At 46.1% G+C, this 24,546-nt stretch overlaps 1 protein-coding gene and 2 pseudogenes across 22 annotated transcripts in view; all 3 read right to left on the bottom strand.

Annotated features, from left to right (window-relative positions):
• The window catches only part of CEP164 (centrosomal protein 164), a 64,632-nt gene extending 46,680 nt beyond the window's left edge, over positions 1 to 17,952 (bottom strand). For all 22 annotated transcript variants that reach the window (XR_004627020.1, XM_034665834.1, XM_034665838.1 and 19 more), the window contains exons 1-4: positions 17,832 to 17,952; positions 12,680 to 12,782; positions 8,570 to 8,681; positions 983 to 1,187 (exon numbers count right to left, since the gene is read on the bottom strand). Coding sequence is in view for 21 of the 22 variants with exons in the window: in XM_034665834.1 (XP_034521725.1) it covers positions 983 to 1,187; positions 8,570 to 8,681; positions 12,680 to 12,761 (399 nt within the window). In the remaining variant the exon portion in view is untranslated. The remainder of the gene's footprint in view (positions 1 to 982; positions 1,188 to 8,569; positions 8,682 to 12,679; positions 12,783 to 17,831) is intronic.
• A 4,152-nt stretch (positions 17,953 to 22,104) lies between these two features.
• On the bottom strand, positions 22,105 to 23,089 carry LOC100479339 (annotated as a pseudogene).
• On the bottom strand, positions 23,089 to 24,524 carry LOC105237753 (annotated as a pseudogene).
• Between the last annotated feature and the right edge of the window lie 22 nt (positions 24,525 to 24,546).

The following is a 24,546-nucleotide window of genomic DNA, read 5'->3' as shown; positions in this document are numbered from 1 at the left end:
GAAGGAAGGAGATGGAGGAAACCTTCACTGAGAAGCAAGCACTAAGCACTGGTGAGAAAAAGACTATAGACAGAAAGCAAATCAACTGGACAAATGAGAGGGTTGAAAAGATATTCTCAGGGCTCCCCACCTGGCTGGCCCAGGTTCCTAGGGGGCCTCCCTCTCCTCAACGTGCCCCACCTGCCCCATACCTGCCCCACTCCTGGGTGAAGGATTCCCTGCACCACCAGAGCACTCTGGGAGAGCCCGGGCCTCATGTCAGGATGGCTCCAAGTCTTAGTTTCTCTACCTACAAATTCAGGGCAATAACTCTGTCTCTGAAGTTCAGACGCACTGGAGGGACAAATAGAACAATAAGGGGAAAGAGCACTTTCAACTCCGAGTAAAAAAGCTACCCTGAGACCAAGGTGATCACGCTGTCATCAAATTTCAATTATGCACCACTAACTGAGGACGCCGGCAAAAAAGACAGTCCACAGGAGTGGATAAAGCCCAGAGCTTTTCTCGTTGGATTTGGAAGGCACTGGCGTTCTGACAACTGAATCACGGCTACATCTGACATCTAGGAATTTGCACCACCCTGGGAAGGCCTGGCTCGGAAAGGAGAGGGAAGACACTCCCCTCATCTGGGTTCTCCGTCAACTGCTCCCCGTCCCCCCCACTCCAGAGAGGCAGGTGGCAGCACTTCCTGCACTGCTTGCCGCAAAGCATCACGCCCAGCAAAGAGCCCTCGTCACTAGTCCTGCCACGTAGCATGTGCTTCCCAAGGAGAAGAAAAGGTATTTCTTAGAGGCAGCACAAACTTCCAGAAGCTAAAAGGAAAACGTGCCAGGAGACAGGCATAATGAAGGTCATGTGCTATGAAGAAATCACTGTATTATTGGTGCTGTCCTTAACTCCCCAGATGGAAACACCTAGAGGCTCTCCAACATCCCCCCAGGTTTCGGCCCTGGCCTCTGGGAGCTAGCAGCCATGGACTCACCAGCAGACTTCTGGGCATCTCTTTGTCCTTCTTGTCTTTCTTTTCCTTTTTCTTTTTCTTGTCTTTCTTCTTAATGGCTCCAGGAGCTGACAGCTTCCCCCGCTCCTGGATCACCAAGTTCCGATAGTGCTCATCACACGGATGGTCCCACGTGGACTGCCCGTTGGCAAAGTTGAAGTAGTAAATATCGCCTGTGGTGTCCTGGCTGCGGAAGGCAGGGGTCAGAAGTTAGTCCCTGCTCAGGTCCAAAGCTACTTAGGGAAAAAAGAAAGAGAAGAAAAGTGGGTGGGAGATGGAGAAGAAGGAAGAATGGCATGAGAGGGGCAGAAGGAGAGAGAAGAGGGGAGGACAGGAGGACACAGGGAGGATTAACACAGAATGGAAGGGTATGTGTGGCCGAGACAGGAGTTAACTTAGATAGGAACAAAGGATTGGGATACCTAAGGACTTCTCTAGAAGACGACGTATAATCACTGTGGTTCCTGGGAATTCATGCTAGACTGGAGTAGGAGTAAACTTGGTTTTAGACGGATAAGTACAGATGCTATGGGATCTTGGAGATAAAACCTAGGATTGACCTTGCTTAATATTTTTATAAATGGTGTAAGGAAGAAAGAGGCCTTGTGAAAGCTCTGGTTTTGCAGAAGACTCTGAACTCAAAAGACGTGACAATCCAAGCCAGTGGGGATCAACAATAGAAGAAGAAAATGTCAGGGCACCTGGGTGGAACAGTCAGGTAAGCGTCTGACTCTTGATTTCGGCTCAGGTCACGATCTCAGGGACGTGGAGCCTGCTTAAGATTCTCTCCCTCTGCCCCTCCCCGCCACATTCTCTTTCTCTCTCTCAAAAGAAGAAGGAGAAGAAAATAATGTAAAAGGAGGCATTTCAAGAATCTGTGTTTCAACATGGACAAGTCCAAAATAAGCCATTCACTGCATCCACCATTATCAATAATCCACTGGGACAGCTATTAGAAAAACAAAACAAACCACACACTCACAATAGCAATATAAAAAGACACAATACCCAGGAATAAATCCAAAGTGTGCAAAGTGTTTATAAAGCTTTACTGAAAAGTCAGGAAAAAGGAAAAAAGAAAAAGCATTTGGAGAGACAGTCCACGTTCCTGAACAGAAAGACTCAAGTCTGGGGGCGCCTGACTGGCTCAGTTGGCAGAGCACATGGTTCTTGATCTCAGGGTGTGAGTTCGAGCCCCACACTGGTTGTAGAGACTACATAAAAACATTTTTAAAAAGACACAAGTCTATAAACATGCTGATAATCCTCAAATTAATGTATAGATCCAATACAATCCCAGCAGAATCCCAATCGGGCTCCTTGTAGAACTTGACAAGCTCAATCTCAATTCCAATAAAAGAGAAAACATATAGAAATAAGCAGGAAAAATATCAGGAACGAAAGATAGAAAGATAACAAATGATGGATAAGCACATGAGAAGATGCACAACATCAGTGACCATCAGGGAAAGTGAGAATTACAAGCATGGTGACATATCGCTTCACACCCACGAGCACGGCTGCTACCACGCGAGCAGGAGCGAACAGGTGTTGGCAAGGATGTGGGGACACCGGACCCTCAGCACTGTTGGCGGGGATGGGAGGGGGTGCAGCTGCCATGAGAAACAGTGTGGCAGTTCCCTAAAAATTAAAAATAGAACTACTATATGACCCAGCAATTCCACTGTTGGGTATAGACCCAAAAGAACCAAAAGCAGGGATTCGAGCAGATATTTGTACACCCACGTTCACAGCAGCATTACTCATAATAGCAGAAGGGTGCAAACAGCCCAAATGTCCACTGACAAACAAATGAATAAACAAAATATAGCACATACACTAGGATTTTATTCCACCTTGAAGAGGAAGGAGTTACTGACACTGGTGACAGCATGGATGAAGCCTGAAGACATGATACTAAGTAAAGTACGCCAGACACAAAAGGACCAATACTGTGGGCCCACTGACATGATCTAGAATAGGTTAATAAACAGAGATGGAAAGTAGATCAGAGGTTACCCAGAGCTGGGGAGAGGGGAGAGTGGGCACAGACTTTCAGTTTAGGAAGCTGAAAAAGTTCTGGAACTTTTTCCAGAAAGTGGTCATGACGCTTACATAACACTGTGATGTACTTCATGCCACTGAACTGTCTATCTAAAAATGGTTAAAACAGTACATTTTATGTTATGTATGTTTTACTGGGGAAAAAAAACGTACAAAAAAATGTATAATTTCAGTGTGATAAAAGAAAGCATAAAGAAATTAAAAGACAGGAGACTGGAAAAAATAATAGAAACAGTAGTATAAGATTAATACACAAAAAGTCAGAGTTTCACCTTCTCAACAAAAATAAAAACATAAGCGACCCAGCAGACAAAACGGCAAAGGGTATAAATACACAAATGGCCAACAAATGGCCAGCTCAACTCAACGTACGATTTGAGAAATGCAAATTCATATGATCAGGTATAATTTCCTGCCCCTGGATTGACAATTTTTTTGCACTGATCATTTTTGGGAGGTTGACAATGTTTTAATTGATAATAGTTTTAACTGAACCACATGTACTATTATTGGAGGGATTGTTAAACTGCAATGGAAAGTAATTTGGGATTAACAATATTTAACTTCTGCACATCTTTTAACACATCAATTCAAATTCTAGAAATTTTTTCTCAAGACACACCTACAAAATCTCAGGCAACATGCTTAACCAAACTGAAGGACACATCTGACCTCCCCTCACCCAGTGCCAAATTCTCAGAGGCCAGAAACAGAAAAAAAACGTGAAGCCTGATTAGTAAGTGTTAGAAGTGACAGGTCAAGGCTGGTGTCTGACCTGCACAGAGATCCTGCAAACCTGGATTTTAATGCCAATTGACAGACACAAAAGATGGCCTTAGGCCTTCACGAATCTGGAAACTAGGAATGAGACCCTTGCATATTGCTGGGCCCTTAAGGCTGCTCATTCCATGAACAGAAGAACCTAGTGGGGTGAGGAAGCATGTCACCCAATCCAGATCTAGGCAGGCAAAATCAAATTTCATGAAAAATTAAAACCCCAAGACACATGTACACATAGAGTCCAAACTGTGGTAAGGAAATCCCAAGTCAGAAAATTAATGTAGGGGCGCCTGGGTGGCACGGCGGTTAAGCGTCTGCCTTCGGCTCAGGGCGTGATTCCGGCGTCATGGGATCGAGCCCCACATCAGGCTCCTCCGCTAGGAGCCTGCTTCTTCCTCTCCCACTCCCCCTGCTTGTGTTCCCTCTCTCGCTGGCTGTCTCTATCTCTGTCAAATAAATAAAAAAAAAAATTTAAAAAAAAAAAATTAATGTAAAAATTTCGTTCTAAACCCACTGAAAAATCCTTGGCACAAGCTATCGTAAAGCCACTCAACAACCTAGGAATAAAACACAGAAAAAAACTCTATAGAAGATGGACTCACAAAACTCATGATAAATAATTAACAAACCCCATGGGGAGACAGTTCACGGTGAAAGGGAATTAGCACTAGTGAAGAGAAACATTAGCCCACAAGGAAACTTGGCATAGCAGAATAATCAAAAGAAGACTAAAATTAACTACATCTAAAATTACTGTAGGGATAAAAAGAGTAGAATGCATAATGAAAGAACGGAACTCTTAAGAAAAAAAAAAAGACATATTGAAAAGAACATAACAAAACGTGTAGGAATTGGTAGAATCATTACATTAGGGGAGGAAAGGAGGATGAAGAAAGACAGGAGTCCTCAAAGTAAGAAAGCACCCAAATTCTGAACTTCGGAAATAAAAATAAATACATACCTGATACAGTGCAGTGACGTTACAGAACACCAAAGAGAAGAATAATAAAAACCACCAGAGGGGGGAAAGATTTACTACCCACAAAGGAACAACAAATGAGACCAAGAAAATATGTCTTATTTAGGAAAAACAGAAGTCAGAAGATAATGGTACATAATACTGGTCAAGGGCTGTTCAAATTCAACAGGCAATTCTGTACTCAACTAAACTGTTATTCAGAGTGAGACCAGACAGAAGTGCCTAGGGACATAGGAAGGCTTAAACACATCTAGCATGCTTGATATAAGGGCTATTTATAGAACCCTATATTGGAAAATGAGAGATTATATTCTTATCGAGAACACCTAAAACACTTATATAAACAGAATCACTTACTGAGCCAGAAAAGAGGTCTCAACTTGTAACAAAAAAATGAATAAATTGGAAATCAGTAATAAAAAAAAATACCCAAACCCTATCTATCCCATCGCCTTCAAACTATTATTTTAGAACAAAGATACTTCACAAAATTTTAGAAAATCAAATCTGATAATATATAATCATGTCCAGGTGGACTTTATCCCAGGAATGAAAGGTCAGTTTAACATTTGAAAATCAATCAATATCACTGACCATACTAAGACCGAAATAGAGAAAAAAAAAACAAAAAAAACCACATGATCCTATCAATAGATGCAGAAAAAACATTTAGTAAAATCCAATATCCTTTCTGAGTTAGACTCTCAGCAAGCCAGGAATAGAAGGGAACTTCCTCACCCTGACAAAGGGCATTTACAAAAACCTACAGCTCACATCATCCTCAATCCCTTTTTTTTTTTAAAAGATTTTATTTATTTATTCGACAGAGATAGAGACAGCCAGCGAGAGAGGGAACACAAGCAGGGGGAGTGGGAGAGGAAGAAGCAGGCTCCTAGCGGAGGAGCCTGATGTGGGGCTCGATCCCATAACGCCGGGATCACACCCTGAGCCGAAGGCAGACGCTTAACCACTGTGCCACCCAGGCGCCCCCATCCTCAATCCCTTAAGATCAGGAACAAGGCAAAAATGTCCATTGTCACCACTTCTATTATTGGAGGTTCTAGTCAGAGCAGTAAAGAAAGAAATAAAAATAAAAGGCATCCAGATTGGAAAGGAAGAAGGAAAAATGTCCTTTTCACAAAAGACGTAATCATGTATGTAGGAAATCCTATGTAATTTACAAACTATTAGAAATGACATATGTGGGGCACCTGGATGGCTCAGTCGGTTGAGCATCAGACTCTTGATTTTGGCTCAGGTCATGATCTTGGGGTTATGGGATTGCGCCCCACCCCCTGCTTTGGCTCCATGCTCAGTGGGGTGTCTGATCTCTTCTTCCCCCTCTCCCTACCCCCACTCCCCCAGCTCACCTGTGCACCAAAGAGCAAATTCCAAATTCATATGGAAACGCAGAGGATCTACAATACAACTTTGAAAATGGAGAACAAAGGTGGAGGATTTACCCTAAATGATTTCAAGACTTACAATACAGCTACAGTAACCAAGACAGCACATACAGTATCGGTATTAAGGTAGACAAACAGACCAATGGAAGAGAGCAGAGAAACCAGTAGACCCACACGTAGGGTCAATTTGGAGAAAAATCGAAACACCCTTCAATGTAAGAGTGGTTAAATAAATCGGGCTTTTTAAAATAATGGCACATCTATACTTGGAAAAGTGTGTAGCTGATAAAATGCTAAAGTAGAAACACACTGACCGAGAAGAGCAACAACGTACATAGAACATACTTAAGTTTAACAAACAAAACCATGTGTGTGGGTGGGGGTGTGTTTTGAAGGCCAGGAAGGAATTCACCAATTAACAGTAGTTACCCTTGCGATTGAAAGGGCAGAAGATAGCACGTGCCAATAAAATTTAATGACTTATGATTTTTTTTTTTAGATTTTTTTATTTATTTGACACAGAGAGAGAGACAGCCAGCGACAGAGGGAACACAAGCAGGGGGAGTGGGAGAGGAAGAAGCAGGCTCCCAGCGGAGGAGCCTGATGTGGGGCTCAATCCCAGAACGCCAGGATCACGCCCTGAGCCGAAGGCAGACGCTTAACGACTGAGCCACCCAGGCAACCCGACTTACGATATTTTAAAAAGTGGGAAAGAGTTCACGCCCTCCCTTACAGGCTGAGGGCGTGCCGGCCACCACTAGCAGGACTGTGAAGGCGGCGGGCACAAAGCCTGGCACACGGCTGGCCCATACCCAAAGACAGCTTCCTCCCTTCCACCTGCCGTTTTACTTTTTACAAACACTGCAGCCATTTACTTATTGGGTATGTGTACACTAAGATATTACTATACTGATTATATTTCTCATGTGGTTTCTCATTCGAAAATGGATCCAAAAGCAAAACAGCACACGTGTGTACAAACTTAAAAACAAAGAAGATAGAGATTAATAGATGAGGAAAATGTCAGGGCGGCTGCGTGGCTCAGTCAGGCAAGCGAACGACTCTTGGTTTTGGCTCAAGTCATGATCTCACGGGTCATGGGATCGAGCCCCCCATCGGGCTCCTCGCTGGGCATGGAGTCTGCTTGAAGAGTCTCTCCCTCTGCACCCCCCCACTTGTAGTCTCTCACGCACTCTCTAAAATAAATAAATCTCTGAAAAAAAAATAGATAAGGCAAATGTGCATATCAGGATCGATCCTGCAAACAAAACAGAAACTGCTATCCTACGAATTTATCCAACAAACACAACTGTGCGACCTCAGCACTCAGAATACTGTGTATAGTGCTGACGGATCTCTTATAAGAAAGATGTCATGAAACTGCAGGAGATCCAAGGAAATGCAGCTGAAAAGATCAACAGAACAGGGAGCCTGCCACATGAGGAGAAGCTAAAAGGATTACGTACGATTCTTCAGCAGGGATAAGTAAGGCCACAGTGGCAGTCATTTTGAAGTTTGGCCAACACACTGAATGGTGTGGGTAAGAACAGAATAATTACACCTTGCCCACAAAACCGTACAAGACCAGCCGAAGGGAGGACCCCAGAAGACACCTGGGCACTAGCTGGGGACAAGTGTAGGCAAATGGCACAATGCTCCAGTAGGAAGTAAACTTAGCACACACTTTAAGGGGCAAGCTGGCACGTGCTGCGCCTGTGACAAGGAGGAGAACAGAGCAGGCGTGCACAACGGGGAACACGTGTCACCGTCCCCAAGAGTGGGCCAAGATGTGGTCTTCAGGTGGGGACAGGCTGGGAATAGCTGCCAAGACCCCGTTAGCCTTCTCACCATCAACCCGGTCCCCTGACACAACCTGAGTGAGTCCGCTCCTCACCATCCAGAAAGCTGAGAGAGAAACTGAAAATATGAACGAATCTATGATTCAAAGTCAGGGATAGGTTGCCTGGGGAGACAGAACCCCCGCCAAGACCTTGTGGCCCCACTACAATCCTCCTTCGCACCGGCATCCACTGCAGACATGCTGAGGGGGTCTCAATATTGTCACTCGCAATAGCAGTCCGCAAAGAATAACAATGACACTTCTCGAGTGTGTCGAAAACAGATGCTGGTATTAAGGGCCCCGACCCAAGGCAGCAGCTCCTGGGACCCTGGACCAGCAAGTCGGCCTTAGCTCAGGCCCAGAGCATCAGGCGGCACAGCAGAGAAATGGCCCACTGCTGTCCCCAACTCTGTGCAGGACAGGCTTCAAAGGTGGCAGATGAAAGCTGACCTCCAGTGCGTGTGAGAGGTCAAGCCAGGGCCGCATGCGTGCTGACTTACCAGGGCTTCCACTCCACAGGCAGTGGGGCCACAATGCCCTCCCGCGCCAGCCACATCAGTTCTGGCTCCTTGATGGGATCGATACCAATCTCTCTGGCGAATTCAAGAATTTCTGCAAGAAGAGGCAAGAGGATGAGAAAGGAAGAAAGCTGGGGATGTGGATAGAAAGAAGAAAAAAACCACAATCAACCTCGTGAAATAATAAGAAATATACGTGTTGGTCTCCGCCCCCAGTTTCTGTTACTATTTGGCCTTTGACCCCAGTTCCTGACCCAGAGCTCCAAAAGCCCCTGGAATTTCCTGAGTAACAGAAGCATCTTTTCTCCCAATGAGGTGACTCTGGGTGGGCTCCTGGATGGGGGCTGGTCACCAGAAAGACCAAGCCATGATTAGAAGCTTGGAACTTTCAGCGGCGCCTGGCTGGCTCAGCCGGTAGAGCACGCAACTCTTGATCTCAGGTTGTGAGTTCGGGCCCCACGCTGGGTGTAGAGATTACATAAAAATAAAATCTTGAAAAAAAGAGGGGGGAGGGGGGTGCCTGGGTGGCTCAGTCAGTTGGGCTCAGGTCATGATCCACGGGGTCCTGGGATTGAGCCCCGTGTCAGCCCTGCTCCGCAGGGAACCGACTTCACCCTCTGTCCCTCCCCTCTGCTCCTGCGTGCATGTTCTCACTCTCCCTTTCTCTCTCTCTCTCTCAATTAAATAAATAAAAGCTTAAAAAAAAGAAGCTTGGAACTTTCAGCCTCACCCACATTCTTGGGAGAGAGGAGAGGGGCTGGAAAAGGAGTTAATGATCAATCATGACTTGGTGAAGAAGCCTCCATAAAAATCCCTGAACTATGGGGTTCAGAGAGCTTCTGGGTTGGTGAACACAACCACGTGCCAGGGGGAAACTGCATCCAGAAGCTCCTGTGCTTGGGACCCTCTCGGACCCCACCCTATGTTATCTCTTCATCTGGTATTCAGCTGCATCCTTTATGATATCCTTTACCATATAATAAACTGGCAAACGCAAGTTTTAAGTGTTTCCCTGAGTTCTGTGGCCTGTTCTAGCAAATTATCAAACCCAAGGAGGGGGACATGGGACTCTGGTGTCTAGCTTGTGGGTCAGAAGTACCAGGGACAGCCTGGGACTTGCTCCAGACGTCTGAAGTAGTGGCAGTCTTGTGGGACTGGGCCCTTAGCCTGTGGGATCCAATGTTCTCTCCAGGGAGACAGTTTCAGAACTGAACTGAATTATAGGACGTACAGCTGGCGTCAGAAAAAACCCCGCATCCCTAGTGCCAGCACTTTAAGTGTGAAAGTAAAGGAAAAGCAGAGCTTCTTCCCAGTTTTTTTTTTCTACTTCACCTTTACTTTCTATATTTTCTTAAGTGAGCAGGTGTTTTGTCTCTAAGTATAAATAATAAACATACATAATTTCGTCTTCCTAAATTACAAATGGTACACCTGAATCAAGACATGCTCTTGCCATACTCCAGGAACATAATGTGAGGCCACATATAACAAAGGCAAAACAGTAAGACCAAGACATCAGTGTGGCAGGGGCCCAGGGAGGAAGCCCACCAGCCACAGCCAGAACCATCCTGAATGAGGCCAGCCTTACTGTGACATGAGCTCTCCCAAGATTCCCAAAATCATGCTGCAAAAGTGCTCAGCATTCAATCAACCAGCATGCACTAAACGACTAGAGAAGACTAAGCCCCTCGAGGACGTTGCCGACACACCAACGGAGTCTAAACCATGGGGTAGGTGTTTTAATGGAGATACGCGCTATGTGCCATGGGAGCAGAGACAAAGCAGTGACTTATTCTGCACAGGGCCCGGGGACATCTGAGCTGAGAAACTGGGATCCTACTTGAGCAGCCTTGTTCTCCACTCTGAACCCTCTCTTCCATGAAGGGAGTTGTTTCTTTTCCAATGTTGCTATATCTTATGGACTCTAAGACTTGTGTTATACTCTTCTGGAAAGCATTGAGAAAGCTCTTTCATCAGAGATCTGGAGGAATGGGGGAGACATATGTACTGAGCTAAGAGCTAGCTCACCTACGGGGGACAAGATCGATGAGCTAACCACCGGAGTATGTCACCAGAGCCCCCCAGAATAATGAAATGAATACATCTATGCTTCAGCTGACAGGAGCCCAGGCCAGAAAGGCATCACCAGTTTGGGTCACCTCAGGATAGAATGTAGAGGTTAACACACCTAGGGACTAGGGAAGCTTTTCAAAGGACCAGCTGGAATTTGGCTAGCCAGAGACTAACTTATTCGCAGATCTCACAAATATTTTTTGAGTGCTTCCTATGTGCTGTGAATAAGAGAAATGGTCTCTGCCCTTATGGAGCCTATATTCTAGGAGAAGAAACCACCAGTAAAGAAATAAACAGATAAAGATACAAAGAACTAAAGCTTCTAATAAAGGCAATGAAGGAAGTAAATGAGGTATGAGATAAAGAACATCAAGGTGGAGGGGGCACTCCTTTGGAAAGGGTCAAGGGAAACCTCTCCGAATGGAACACAACTGAAACCTGTAGGAGACAAGGGAGCTAGCCATGCACAACACTGAGGAAAGAGTACTCAGGCAGAAGAGCAAGTGCAAAGGGACTGTGGCAAGTGGCAATTTGGCCCATCTGGGGACTGTCAGAAAGGCCACGTGACTGGCAGAGTGAGCAACAGAAAGAAGACCAGATGAGCCCAGCCAGGTGGCAGGGTGGGGTCATGCAGAGTCCTGCACACCCCACTAAGGGTGCTATGCTGAATATAATAGAATATTACTAAAAGCAGAGCTCTGATATGATCTGCTTTACTCTGTAAGAACATTCTGGTGCAAGGTGGAGCACAAACAGGGAGGCTAAGGTGCAGGCCCTTTCGTGAGGACACCTAGCCGTGGGTCCCGGCCACACCGCTCAGCAGACCTGTGCCTGGAGGGAAGTTTGTTCACCTCCCTGTGCCTCATTTCCTCATCTGTAAAATGGGAATGATAACAGTACTTAACTCATGGACCTGTTGCAAGGGTTGAAAAGGAAGTACATGTGGGGCACCCGGCTGGCTCAGCTGGAAGAGCATACGACTCCTGATCTCAGGGTTGTGAGTTTGAGCCCCACGTGGGGTACAGAGATCACTTAAATAAATTAAAAAAGCAAAACAGGGGCGCCTGGGTGGCACAGCGGTTAAGCATCTGCCTTCGGCTCAGGGCGTGATCCTGGCGTTATGGGATCGAGCCCCACATCAGGCTCCTCTGCTATGAGCCTGCTTCTTCCTCTCCCACTCCCCCTGCTTGTGTTCCCTCTCTTGCTGGCTGTCTCTATCTCTGTCGAATAAATAAATAAAATCTTTAAAAATAAATAAATAAATAAATAAAATAAAATAAAATAAAAAAACAAAACAAAACAAAAGCATGGGGTATAGAGATCACTTACATAAATTTAAAAAAAAACTTAAAAAAAAAAAGCAAAGAAAATACATGTAAAGTTCTTAGCACAGAGTAAATTCTGTTATTATTGCTGTTTAAAAACAAAACACTACTTTAGTTTTTTTTAAGAAATTGGGTCACCGTTGGCTTCAAGACACCCTGTATTTCATGGTATCACCTACATTTTCATTTTTTTTTTAAGATGGACTTTTTAAAAAATATTTTATTTATTTTAAGGTTTTAAGTAATCTCTACACCCAACATGGGGCTCAAACTCAAAAACCCAAGATCAAGAGTCACATGCTCTACCAGATGAGTTAGCCAGGCGCCCCTGTATTTTCATTTAAAATTAATCATTGATCCAAACCAAGGTCAGCAAACTTTTTCTGTAGGGGGCTAGAGAGCAAATATATTTGGCTTTGTGGGTGATAGGGCTCCTGTCACAACTACTCAACACTGTCCTTGTGCCATGAAAGCAGCCACAGAGAGCCCATAAGCAAGGCGATTTTCGAATAAAAGTTCATTTGCAAGAAGGCAACAGGCCAGGTTAGGTCCATGGACTACAGTATTCCCTGACCTAACCAAATACACGGAGCGGCCCTGCACACGCAGCACACTTCGTATTAGAAGGACAAAGCTCTATCAGAGATCGTTCCTGCCCTCCAAGAACTATTACAGTGCACCCCAGGCCTCTTACCTTGCTCACTGGGGATGTAGGTCTCATCATAATCTTCCTCCAGAACCAGCTGGTCTCCTATACGGACAGGTCTTCCGGCCATGATGGGTCTGGGCTTGAACACCTAGGTCCCAAAGACCCACACCCAAAAAGAAAATCAGTGACCCAGCTTAAAAGGGGAAAAACTGGTGCTGCGTCATGGAGCAACTGGGTCAGACCAGACCATGCAAGCCAACTTAGCCGGGGATTTTCCAACTCCAGGGAGAGCGAAGGGTGGGACCAACAGCTCAGAACTCAGGCCTTCTAGGCTCTGCACCTGGGAAAGTTCCTTGAGACACACCTCCCAAAGGCTCACTGAACACTCGGTGGGTCACAAAAGATCGGGAAACCCAGCCCTCTCAAGAGTTTGACTTTATACTCCCCCAAGACAGGAGAAATAATTCACAGTATAGGTCCCCCAGCTAGAAAACCCTAGTGAAACACCAAAGAACTAGAGGAACCGCCCCCCATCACATACCAATGCATCCCAGTGCAGTCACACTATCTCAACACACATCCGTATTTGTATTCAACAGTGCCCTCAGGGAGCTTACGATCTAGTGGAAGTAGCAAACACAACTTCAACAGAAGACAGAAAGGGGAAAAAAAAAAACCCATCCTGCTCTGGAAGTACTAAGAGAGAAGGAACATTCCCGCTGAAGGGAGGAAGGCAGGCTTTGTCAAAGGGCTGGGGACCAAAGGCAGTCACAAGTCATGTGAGTAGGCAGAGGTGTTCTAGGCAAGGGGATGTTGGGTGCAGACAAGCTGTTCTAGAGTGCTGGACCCCTGCAGGCATGGCAGGGGCTGGGGTGGATGGCCAGGTCACGGAGAGCCATGAAGACCATGCGAAAGAACCTCGCCTCTCCGCTGTGGCAAAGGGGAGCCACTGAGGGCTTTGGTGAAAGAAAGTGGCACACAGTGGCTTTTTCTAGGGTGAGAACGCTGGGAGGAGTGGCATGGCAGGACCGGAGGAATGAGACCGGTGTCGGGAAAACCACTGAAGAGGCCGCCATCCAGGGGAAAGACAATGAGGCCTTAAACGAGGGCAGAAGCAGAGAGAAGGCAGAAGGGACAGATGCTGTGATGGTAGGTTTAACAGGGCCAGGAAGGACGACGGCAGTGGGGGGGCAGTGGGAGTCCAGCTTGAAACCAAGGTTTGTAGTTCCAGGGATGGGACAGCAACAAATTGTTCAACTGACAAGCTGGCCCCATTCTAGAATTACTCCTCCCTTCCAATCCCTCCTCCTATAACTACCTCAAGACCCGGGTCACAACTGCCCTACGGCAGCTCCCACACCAAAGCTCCCAGTGATGCGGAGACAAGTCACCCTGTAAAGCGGCTGTGTCTACGGCGCTGCTTGGAGCTCTGTCTCCCAGCTCAGCAGGTGTCGCCACGCTGGCGTGACTGGCAGGAGCCTCAAGAAGCAGGGCCTGACCTCTTCAGCAGCTGAAGCAGCAAGCACAACACAGCCCTCTCAGAGCGAGGGAAGTGGGCAGAACGACCCTGTCATCCAAAAGAAGGTCAGGAGGTGTCCTCTAAGGAGTGCTCGTGGCCCGATCTGGTGGCTCTGAATCTGTCCTAAGACCCCTAGAGAGGGACCCCTGATAAACAACAGCACAGGATGTAGGAGGGACCGTTACTGTGGCCCTCTCTGCACCCTGACAGTTGACAAACGGGCAAGGGAGGTATCTTGCCTTACAACTCATGAGAGATGGCTTCCTCTGTCAGCCCACTGGAGCGAAGGGAGTCAGGCTCTGCCCCCTCATTCCCACCGTGACACCTCCACGTAGTAACTTCGTGCCTCAGGAAGACAGGCTAATGGATGCGTTCTCCTCTACAGTATATAAACCCAAGTGGAGCTCTACTTCCCACCCTAAGAACCCACAACACCCTGCAGAAGTAATGTTCCCTCCACACATGGTCGGAGACAAGTAGGGTCACCGACTCTGGAAAAGCAGAGCAGAAAGGTATCAAGAGCCAGGGGGTTGATATGGCTTAAAGAGCCACGGGAACCCTGAATTGTCTGAGTTAGGAAGGAGAGGGAAAGGGAAAAGATCTCTGGGGACATCAGGCTACCCATCCTTCAATCCAACAGGGCAGTGACCTATTACAAGGCACTGTATCAACCATCTCAGAGCGTTTGAGAAATCCCACATTTGAGAGATGTTACATACTCCTAGACACATTCCATCTCCAGAAAGCATGGGGCAGGCAAAATCTCTTTGCGGCAGAATGCCTAATTAGCTGTATTTAAAGGTCAGGAAGAACCCAGAAAAATTTAAATTCATGGATCACTCCAATATCAAACAAATCTTCCGCCAGAAAAAAAATTAAGATGTAGGTGGGCTATATTCTACCTCCTTTCTTTGCCTTGCCTGGCTTAAGAAAAGATGTGGGTAAGGGCAGGACCAAAAGGACAGGAACTGGAGGAATGAGGAAGGTGGTGGGAAGAGAAATCCTATGCATTTAATGACTACTAGAATCATTTATTCATTCGAGAAATATTCATTGAGCACCTACTAAGTTTACTTCTTGCTGGCACTGGAGATGCAATGAGGAGTAAAAACACCCGCGAGCTAACAGAGCACACTTACACACACATGTGCATAATGAGAGTTCCCCGTGTATGGTTTTCTTCCACTCTGCTGGAACAATTACAGGGAACGTGCAGCAGAGAAAAGCCGACTTACTGAAAAAGGCATTGGGGAGAAGGCGGGAGACATGAGAGGTGATTATGTAGTGGTAATTGAGCGCAGGTCTGGGAACATTCTTGGCTCTGAATCCCAGCTCTGCCACTTACCAGCAGGGCAAGTTGCCTCAGTTTTCTCCTCTGTAAAATGTAGATAACAAGGTCTAGCCCAAAGGGTTGTGAGAATCAAATTATTCAATACATGGGGGCACCTGGGTGGCTCAATGAGTTAAGCCTCTGACTCCTGATTTCGGCTCAGGTTATGATCTCAGGGTCATGAGATTGAGCCCCACGTCTGGCTCCACACTCAGAGGGGAGTCTGCTTGATATTCCCTCTCTCCCTCTCCCTCCACCCCTCCTCCTGCTCGCACTCACTCTTGCTCTCTAAAAGGTAAATCTTTAAAAATAAATAAAAATAAATGATTCAATATATGTAAAATATTTAAAATACAGTAAGATCTCAATAAATGTGAGTTGTTATTACTATTACTATATACATATTTGAAAGGTCTATCTGCATTGTTCCAGAGGACAGATCGAATACCAGGGAATGTAAGCGAAGGCCTTTCCGACATTCAATGACCACTTATTGAACACCTACCATGGGCGGGCACTGTGCTGTTAGGGCTACAAGCCTGATTACACAAGGTCCTGAGCTCCAGCTGAGTCTCGCTGAGAAGCCAAACACATAAAGACGTGGTTGTAGAGGATGTGTGAAGCACATTAAGGGAATCAAGGTAAGGATGACTAATCTTATTTTGGAAGACCAGAGAAAGCATCAGAGTAGAGAACCAATGAGAGGGCTCTTTAAGAATAAGCAGGAGCTCACCAGGATAAGGGAATAGAAGGCAGAAGAAACAACATGCACAAAGGCAAAGAGGCAGGAAAAAGAGTGGAGAATTCATCTTGACAATAAAAGCTTATAGCCACTGAACACTTCCCATGTTCCGAGAACGGTACTCGTGCGGCATATACATCATCTCACCTCGTCCTCTCCAAGAGGTAGACAAATATTTTCCCCATTTTTCACATAAGTGAGGCTCAGCAAGTTTAAATAAAAAAGAACAACTTGCCTAAGACTTCACAGATAGCAAAGGGCACAGCATAACATGCACGCTGCCCCCACATCTCTCTGGCCCCAAAGCCCGAGCTCTTCACCACCCTGACACGACCAGAACGCAAGGGGCAACGGGAGGAGTGGCAGAAGAGAGATGTACCGTGCAAGGCCAGGAGCACACTATAAAGGGCTTGGAAGGATTTAGGTTGTATCCTGCACGTGACGAGGAGCCAGCACAGGATTTCACAAAGGAGACTGACACGATGAGATCTGCAGTTTAGCAAGATATTCTGACAGCTGTCTAAGAACTAATTTCGGGAGGGCAAGAACAGAAGCAGAGCGACCACTTAAGAAGCTTTCCTGAAAGCACAGGCAAGAAATTATGAACTAAGTCAGTGGCTGTGAGAATAGAAAGGAAGGACCAGATGTTTAGGGTATTAGGGGGCAGAATAACAGGACTTGAAGATTGCAGCAAGTGAAGAACAGGGAGGAGGGAAATCAGGGCACTTAGACCAGTATGGGATTATCCGTTCGCTTCTATGCCTTGCCCAATAGCCCCACCTAGCATATTCCCTAGAATATAAGAAATCCCCAGCAAATGTTTGCTGCCTGTATCACACGAATGAATTCCAGGTGCAGACCCGGCTGAGCGAACGGTGGTCCTTCCCTGACACGGGAACTACAAGAGGGGCACAGATTTGGGGGGCCAGGATGGTGGGGGAGGCACGCAGCTGGCGATGATCAGTAAGGAGGTCTGAGCTCAGGAAAGAGGTGTGACTGGAGCTCACCGTAAAGAGACGGTCACTGAACTTGCGGGCGAAATCACCCAAACACGGCCTGCCATGAGCAGAAAGGACAGGCCTGCAAAGACAGCTGAGTGCGGAGACCGGGGAGCGAGGAGTCGTGGAAGCCAAGTGAGGATTGCGGCTCCAGGTGGAAGGAGTAGACTTTTTAATCAGTGCAAGAAAAGGAAGGGAAAAACAAACCTCCAAAACTTCTGACTTCCCCAGATGGCCCAAAGACGTTAGAAGGTCGGGCTAGCCCTGGATTCGGGCACGGGGGAAGCCTCCCCACGAGAGAGGCACTCGAGCGAGGTCTGGAGGCCGGGCCTCACCCTCCAACCACGGACAGGACAAGTAAACGGGCGCCCCAGCAAGCTCACACGCTCGCCGCTCGCTCCCCGCCGGCACCCCAGCCCAGAGCCCCTTCCGCGGCTCGGAGAGATTCTGGATGGATGCACCCCAGTTCGGCCGCTCCTTTCCAACCTCTCCCTCCAGTTCCCGCCCACACTCGTGTTCATCCCGCTTGCGGGCACACAAGTGTGCCCCAACTCTCCCGCTTCCCTCCTTCCCCCGCCACCCGATCCCTCCCTCGAGGAAGTCCTCACCTGCCCCCAGTCCCGGGAGACACTGGGCCACCGCTCCCGGCTCTGCGCAGCTTCCCCAGCACCACCCCGGCTCCCCGCTTCCAGGGACGCCGGGGTGTTGCCCTGCAGCGGCCAACAACCACTTCCGGAAAGGGTATCAACCTAGCAACTGAGAGTCCCGCCTCTACGCGGAGCCAATAGGTCGCTGAACGAGGGCTGTGGCACTGGATTGGTTAGAGATCCCGTTGAGTCACGCAGGAGTTATGCGCGTTTCCCGTTGCACGATGGGAGATGTAGTCCAAGATAGTTGATGAGGGGGCCACAAGGGGTCGTAAAAGAGCTTTGAATTTGGTTAGGAGGGGACTTTCTAACCCGGGCAGGAAAAGGGTCATTCACAGTATTCATGGTAACGTGAATTAACTAAGACGATCTACTCGTCATCACTTTTTAAGTAGTGTGATTAATACCAGGTGAATAAGACACTGATCATCAGTAACCCATTGAGTCTCTAATAAACAAAAGAAATGTGAATGTAAGGTAAGGTGAGACCTCCTCCCCCACGCCCCAGCAGAAAACACTTGCCTGTGCTCAGATGGAAATCAGTGAGCACTTGACCAGGAATCAAGAGCTGTGGTTTCCGTTATCTTTTCACCCAGAGCGCAGGGCTCAGTTTGAATGTCTGCAACACTGGGGATGATAACATCTCTCATAACTATTTCAAAGAGTCTGTTTAAAAAGAAAAGAGTGACAGGGGTGCCTGGCTGGCTCAGTCGGGGGTGGGGGGGGCAGAGTCATGATTTGGGGCCCCACGCTGGGTGTAGAGATGACTTAAATAAATTTTGAAGAAGAAGAAAATGACACAATGTGTAGCCCCCCTCCACATGCTCTGTCTGACAGAAGGGTTGCTATTAATATAATCCCAAAGATCTTAATTTTGCTTAGGTGGAGGGCAAATTTTCTTTTTTCTCAAATGTCCTCAACCTCCTAGAGAAGTTAATGGGGGCAAAGAAGTTAAGAGGGCCATTACAGGAATGGGAAACCGGGGGGGGGGGGGGGAGGGCAGAAAGGGAACTTCCCAGTTGGTGAGAACGAAGCACTTACAGCACCTCCTGACAGGTTCTGTTGTGCAGGTGGCTCTGGCTCCTACCAACTCCTGAAACTAGTCCCAGCGAGGCTAGGCCCTGGTCCCAGAGTGCGGAACTCAGGTTGTTGTCCCTGTAGATCCCAAACCACACAATCCAGAATGTATTCCTCTCCTTTCAGCTCTTTCTGTGGCAGCTCTGTCTCGACTTCCTTTATGCTGCCTGCAGATGACAAATCTGACAAATCATTGCTCCCCTTCCTCTCCACACTCCTTAAAAGTCTCCCTGAGGAGCAGGAGGGACAGACTGGGATGGGACTCTGAGGGCTCACCAGCTCATCCATCACAAACCTTACACAAAACAAGATCCAAAAAAAACCATTGGTAGATTTGGTCTCTGTGTCCTAGAGCTTGTCATCAATCCGGTTGACTTTAATTGCCATCAAAATTCTTAACTTTTATTCCTTAGCATGGGTCCCTTTCTAGCTCATGGGGAGAGCTAATAAAATCAGGGTCACCGAGGGATTAATGGGATTACCCCACACAGATAAACAATTTGCATTTTATCAGGCTTCCCTGTAGGTTTGTTCTTTGAAATGCAAACCAATTTATAAAATGCCCTTAGGCAAATATAATTAAGAAAGCGAATCTTTGGGGGAAAATAACAAAAATGACGCACCAACTGATATGCCAGTAATATACACAATGAGTGAGGAAGAGAGATGGAGAATTTCATCCACTGTAGATGAGCTTCTGCACTCAAAGACGTGGGAGGAAGAAAACAAATTTCGGTCCCAAAATCTATGCCGATCACCCAAGCCAGAAATTTCACCGTTAGAACTTTTTCTTCTCTTTTCATACTGTTTACTCATAATATACAGAAACTCACCCACATAATAAGAAAGAAAAACACTTGTTAACCCTACGATTTTTTAAGAATATGAAGATGTGAAATGTTCCCTCTACTCTTTCAATCCACCATACTTAAAATTGCAAACTGCCCTTCTACCGCCCTGGTCTGCTTTATTTTCCCCCATAGTGTGTATCACCATCTGAAACACTGTATATTTTATTTTATTTTTTTACTATCTGTCTGCATAGGGAAGATGTAAATTGCACAAGGACAGGAATTTTGTCCATTTTATTTATTGCTGTATCCACAATGCCTAAAACAGCGCTTAGCATGTAGCAGATTCTCAACACACACTTGCTGAATGAATAAATAAGCCAATTGAAGAAAGGAGTTTCACACTTCAAAGGAAACCGCTGTTGACATTTTGGTTCCTATCTTCCAGACTTTTTAATGTTTAGGCAGATGTAAGTTCATATGCATGCATATATATGCACACACACATCCTTTTTAATTTTTGCAGAAATGAGATCATAATGTACATACTGTTCTACAGCGTGCTTTTTTCACTTAACATCTTTCAAGGTGAGTTCATAATGAGCTACTCCATTCTTTATAAGGTGAAATAGGATTCCATTAAATGAATGTCTCCTTCCCCTACTGGTAATCATTCATTTTGTTTCCAAAGTTTTGGTATTACATACATGCTGAATTCGTTGTATTCGTTGGATAGGATCCGAGAAGTGACATAGCTCAAAGAGTTTACGTGTTTTTACATTTTAATAGACATTGCCAAATTTCTAAAAACAGAATAATTTTAGTCTAACCAACAGTTTCACCAACACCAAAAATTTCCAATGTGATAGGCAATAAATAAATAAATAAATAGTGATGGTGTCTAAATACTGTTGTGACTGCCCTCTTTCACTACTAATAAAGTTAAACTTTTCCCCACATTTTTATTGGCCATTTGAATTCATTCTATAAATTATCTAGTCACATTCTTTGTTCATTTTTCTACCAGGTTTGTTGGGGATTTTACTGACTTGTAGATGATCTTTGTATATTATGGACATTAACCCTTTGTCTCTTTATTACGTGACAAATGTCTCCTAGTCTGTGACTTATCTTTTAACTTTGTAAATGTCATTTTCACTCTGTAAATGTTGTAGTGATAATAACGCTAATAACTAAATTTTACTGAGCATTTACAATATGCCAGACACCATTCTATGTGCTTCATATGGATTATCTCATTTAAATATTATATTACAAGGTATGTACTAGTGTTATCCCCATTTTACAAATTGAGACTTACTAAGGATAAGGAAATAGCCTGGAGTCTCCCAGGCTCTAAGTAGTAGAACTAGACTTGGAAAACCAGCAGTGATTCTACAGAAGTTTTAAAAATTCAGTAGTCAAGACTATCCATTAAAACAAAGCAAAACAAAAACAAAACTCTGAGTTTTGTTAGAGAGACCTTCTTTAACATAAGATTATTAAATATTCCTCTATTTTTTCTGTTTTATTTTTCATGTTAAACCCTTTGATCTATCTGAAGTTTATTTTTACATGATAGAGATTTTATTATCTTTTCTTCCAAATGGATAGCCAATTGTCCCAAAAACAGTTCTTGAAAGATGTATTGATTTCCTTTTGATATGACTGTTTTTTTGTATGATCTAAGTACTTATTTTTTTATTTCTCTATTTCCTTTTTTTTTTTTTACATAATACCCAGTGCCCATTACATCACACACCCTCCTTAATGTCCATCATCCAGTTACCCCCATCCCCTCACCCCTCTCCCATCCAGCAACCCTCAGTTTGTCTCCTATGATTAAGAGTCTCTTAGGGTTGTCTTCCTCTCTGATTTTGTCTTGTTTTGTTTTTTTCCTCTCTTTCCCTGTGATCCTGTTTTGTTGCTTATATTCCACATGAGTGAGATCATAGGATAATGGTCTTTCTCTGATTGACTTATTTCGCTTAGCGTAATACCTCTAGTTCCATCCACATCGTTGCAAATGGCAAGATTTCATTTTTTTTCCGATGGCTGAGTAGTATCAGTGTCAACTTTATCATATACAGAATCTCCACACATACATTGATCTATTGATTTAATTGATTTTTTAAAAAGATTTTATTTATTTGACAGAGAGCACAAACAGGGGGAGCAGCAGGCAGAGGGAGAAGCAGGCTCCCCGCTGAGCAGAGAGCCTGACCCGGGGCTGGATCCCAGGACTCCGGGATCATGACCTGAGCCAAAGGCAGACACTCAACCAACTGAGCCACCCAGGTGCCCCAAAATTGATTTTTATTTTTAAACTTGTGTCTAATCACCTTGTTGGTTAGGATTTTCCGCTCATATCATATCTGCAAATAAGCATTCTTTGCTTTTTATTTTCTAATTGCTCTGTGCATTTATTAGCTAATAGTAACGCCGCAAAGAGGGAACAGAAGCTCACAAACGCTCTACACAGTTTCACAGGACACACTGCAGAGGAAAAAGTGACTTAGAAGGATCGACAGTATGCTTGGATCTTGGTGGATGCATTCTTGGGGGAAGTGGACCTCTAATTCCTGGTGGAGAGGGTCTCATTCCTGGAGGGGGCGTGCCTAATGGTGTCCTTCAAGCAAGGGGACCACAACTGGTGGGCCCGCGGGCAGTCTCCTACCAGGTGGAGGGGCCACAATGCCTGGAGGTGGTGTGCTTGGCCCTCAGAAGCGGGTGGGGTCCCCCATGTAGGCAGGTAGTGCGCTGGGGCTCCAGCACTGCTGGCGGGAGCAGCAACGGCACAGCTGCTACAGTGCCTCTCCCTGGTGGAGTCCTTTCCTGTTGGGAGGGCCCCCAACCCCCCAGACAGGGCCTGCTAATCCAACACCAGCTGGCACTCCTCCGCCAGCTGCCCTGACAACCCCAGGGCCTCCTGCAGCTCCAGCAAGTGGTACCCAAGAAATGCCAGTATCTTGGGGGGGGGGCCCTCCCACAGTCATGGAAACCAAGTTCTCCCCATGTAGCCACACCAGACTCCAAACCCGCTTTGCTTCATGGTGTGGCTGCTTCAGATGCTTGGGCTTGATCTTCCTGAATTCATCACAATCACAGAGGATCAAGTTTATATGCTTGGCAAAAGCCTTCAAGGTGCCAACGAGTGTGCCAATGGCTCAGTCAGTAGACTTCTGACTCCTGATCTCGGGGTTGTAAGTTCGAGCCCCATGTTGGCTGTAGAGATCACTTAAAAAATAAAATCGTGCCAATGATGATTTGGCCATCTTGCAGGATACCTTTCATTCTGTAGTCAATGTGTTGCATCATCTCGTTGTTCTTTCCTACAGTTGTAGGTGCTGTTCCACCAAATCAAGGTCTATGGCAAGGTTTCAGGATCCTTAAGACCTGAGGGCAGGCTCCAGGTAAAGGTATGGTGCAAGTTCCCTTACAAACAGTGCAGACTTGGGGCAGAGGCTTCAAAGCCTGGTTTTTGTTCGGAAATCAGCTACCTAGATATTCCAGTCCTGCTTTCACCACCTCTTGGTGTCTCAGCTAAGAATGCCTGTCTCGGTTCTGCCTGGAAATCCTACGCAGATGCTTGCTGCTGCTGACATCACTTTGGGTACAGCTGACACCCTTGGTGGCTTAGCAAGGCTGTCCTTCTACCTTTGACTTGGACTTCCACCACTGGTACGTACGTGCTGTTGTTGTAGTCCGTCTCGGGTGTAAGCGGTCTCTGGCTGGCTCCATCACTCTGCAAGCCACACCTCAGAGCAGACCGTCAAGCATTTCTGGCGACCACTCACTCCATTCTGCCTGTTTTCTAGTATTGATAGCACCTGTTTCAGGTTCTCATCCTACGCAGTCAGCTCAGCTGATCTAAACTACGTGAGAGGAGCACCTCCCTAGCTCCCGAGGTGGAGCACGGGACTCTTGGTTGATCTCAGGGTCATCAGTTCAAGCCCCATGCTGGGTGTGGAGCCTACTAATAAATAAATACAGAAAACTAAAAATGTATGAACTACATGGGAGAAGAGTAGTGATAACGACCTTCCCTTGGCTAAGCCCGACTTTAATGGGAGTAAGTTCAGCCTGTCCACTATTACGTTTTCTATGATTTTCTGTTAGGTTGTTTAAGAAATTCCCCCTTAGTTTTTATCGGATCTACTGAATTTTAACAACAGCTTTCCACACTGGTTAAATAACATGTTGATATAATCATACGGCTTTTCTCCTTTAAGCTGTTAGAGCCCTGAAGCTTTTTGTTTTAAGCTCTTACCAGTTAACATACAGATACTTCTCGGAGTGGCAGCCCAGAAATGAGGAGGCTCTTGGGGGCTCACAGCATCCGGGGTGGAGGTGAGGTCAGGAAGAGTATGAAAGGCACAAAAAAGATTCAGGTGAGAGAAGACCCACAGACTGCAGGCTCCAGTGGAGACAAATTGCCCCTGCGCTTTCCCCTTTGCACCTTGCTTATGCAGTTGGCTGCCTAGAATACTCTTCTATCCCTCTTACTCTTGCTCCCCCAATCTCTGCCCGTGGAAATCCCACCCATTCTTCACAGCTCAAATTAAATACCTCCTCCTCCCACCCAGTCGTTCCAGATCCCCAGGTGGCCCCCCACATCCCTACTCGTCAGTGCCACATCGTCTTGCATGGTGCACATGCATTTTATCTCTCTGTGTAGCCCCCGTGCCTGGAAGAATGCCTGGCATACAGTGGGTGCTCAATAAATGCAGATTGAAGGAACTGACCGAATGCGAGGTCTGCCGCCACTCTCACCTGCGGGTCCCTCCCACCCTGCCAGGGTACTGCAG

The sequence above is a fragment of the Ailuropoda melanoleuca genome, chromosome 8 (assembly GCF_002007445.2).
Source record: "Ailuropoda melanoleuca isolate Jingjing chromosome 8, ASM200744v2, whole genome shotgun sequence".
NCBI classification, from domain to species: domain Eukaryota; kingdom Metazoa; phylum Chordata; class Mammalia; order Carnivora; family Ursidae; genus Ailuropoda; species Ailuropoda melanoleuca.
The sequence above is the reverse complement of the archived record's forward strand: the minus strand, read 5'-3'. Positions and strand labels throughout refer to the sequence as shown.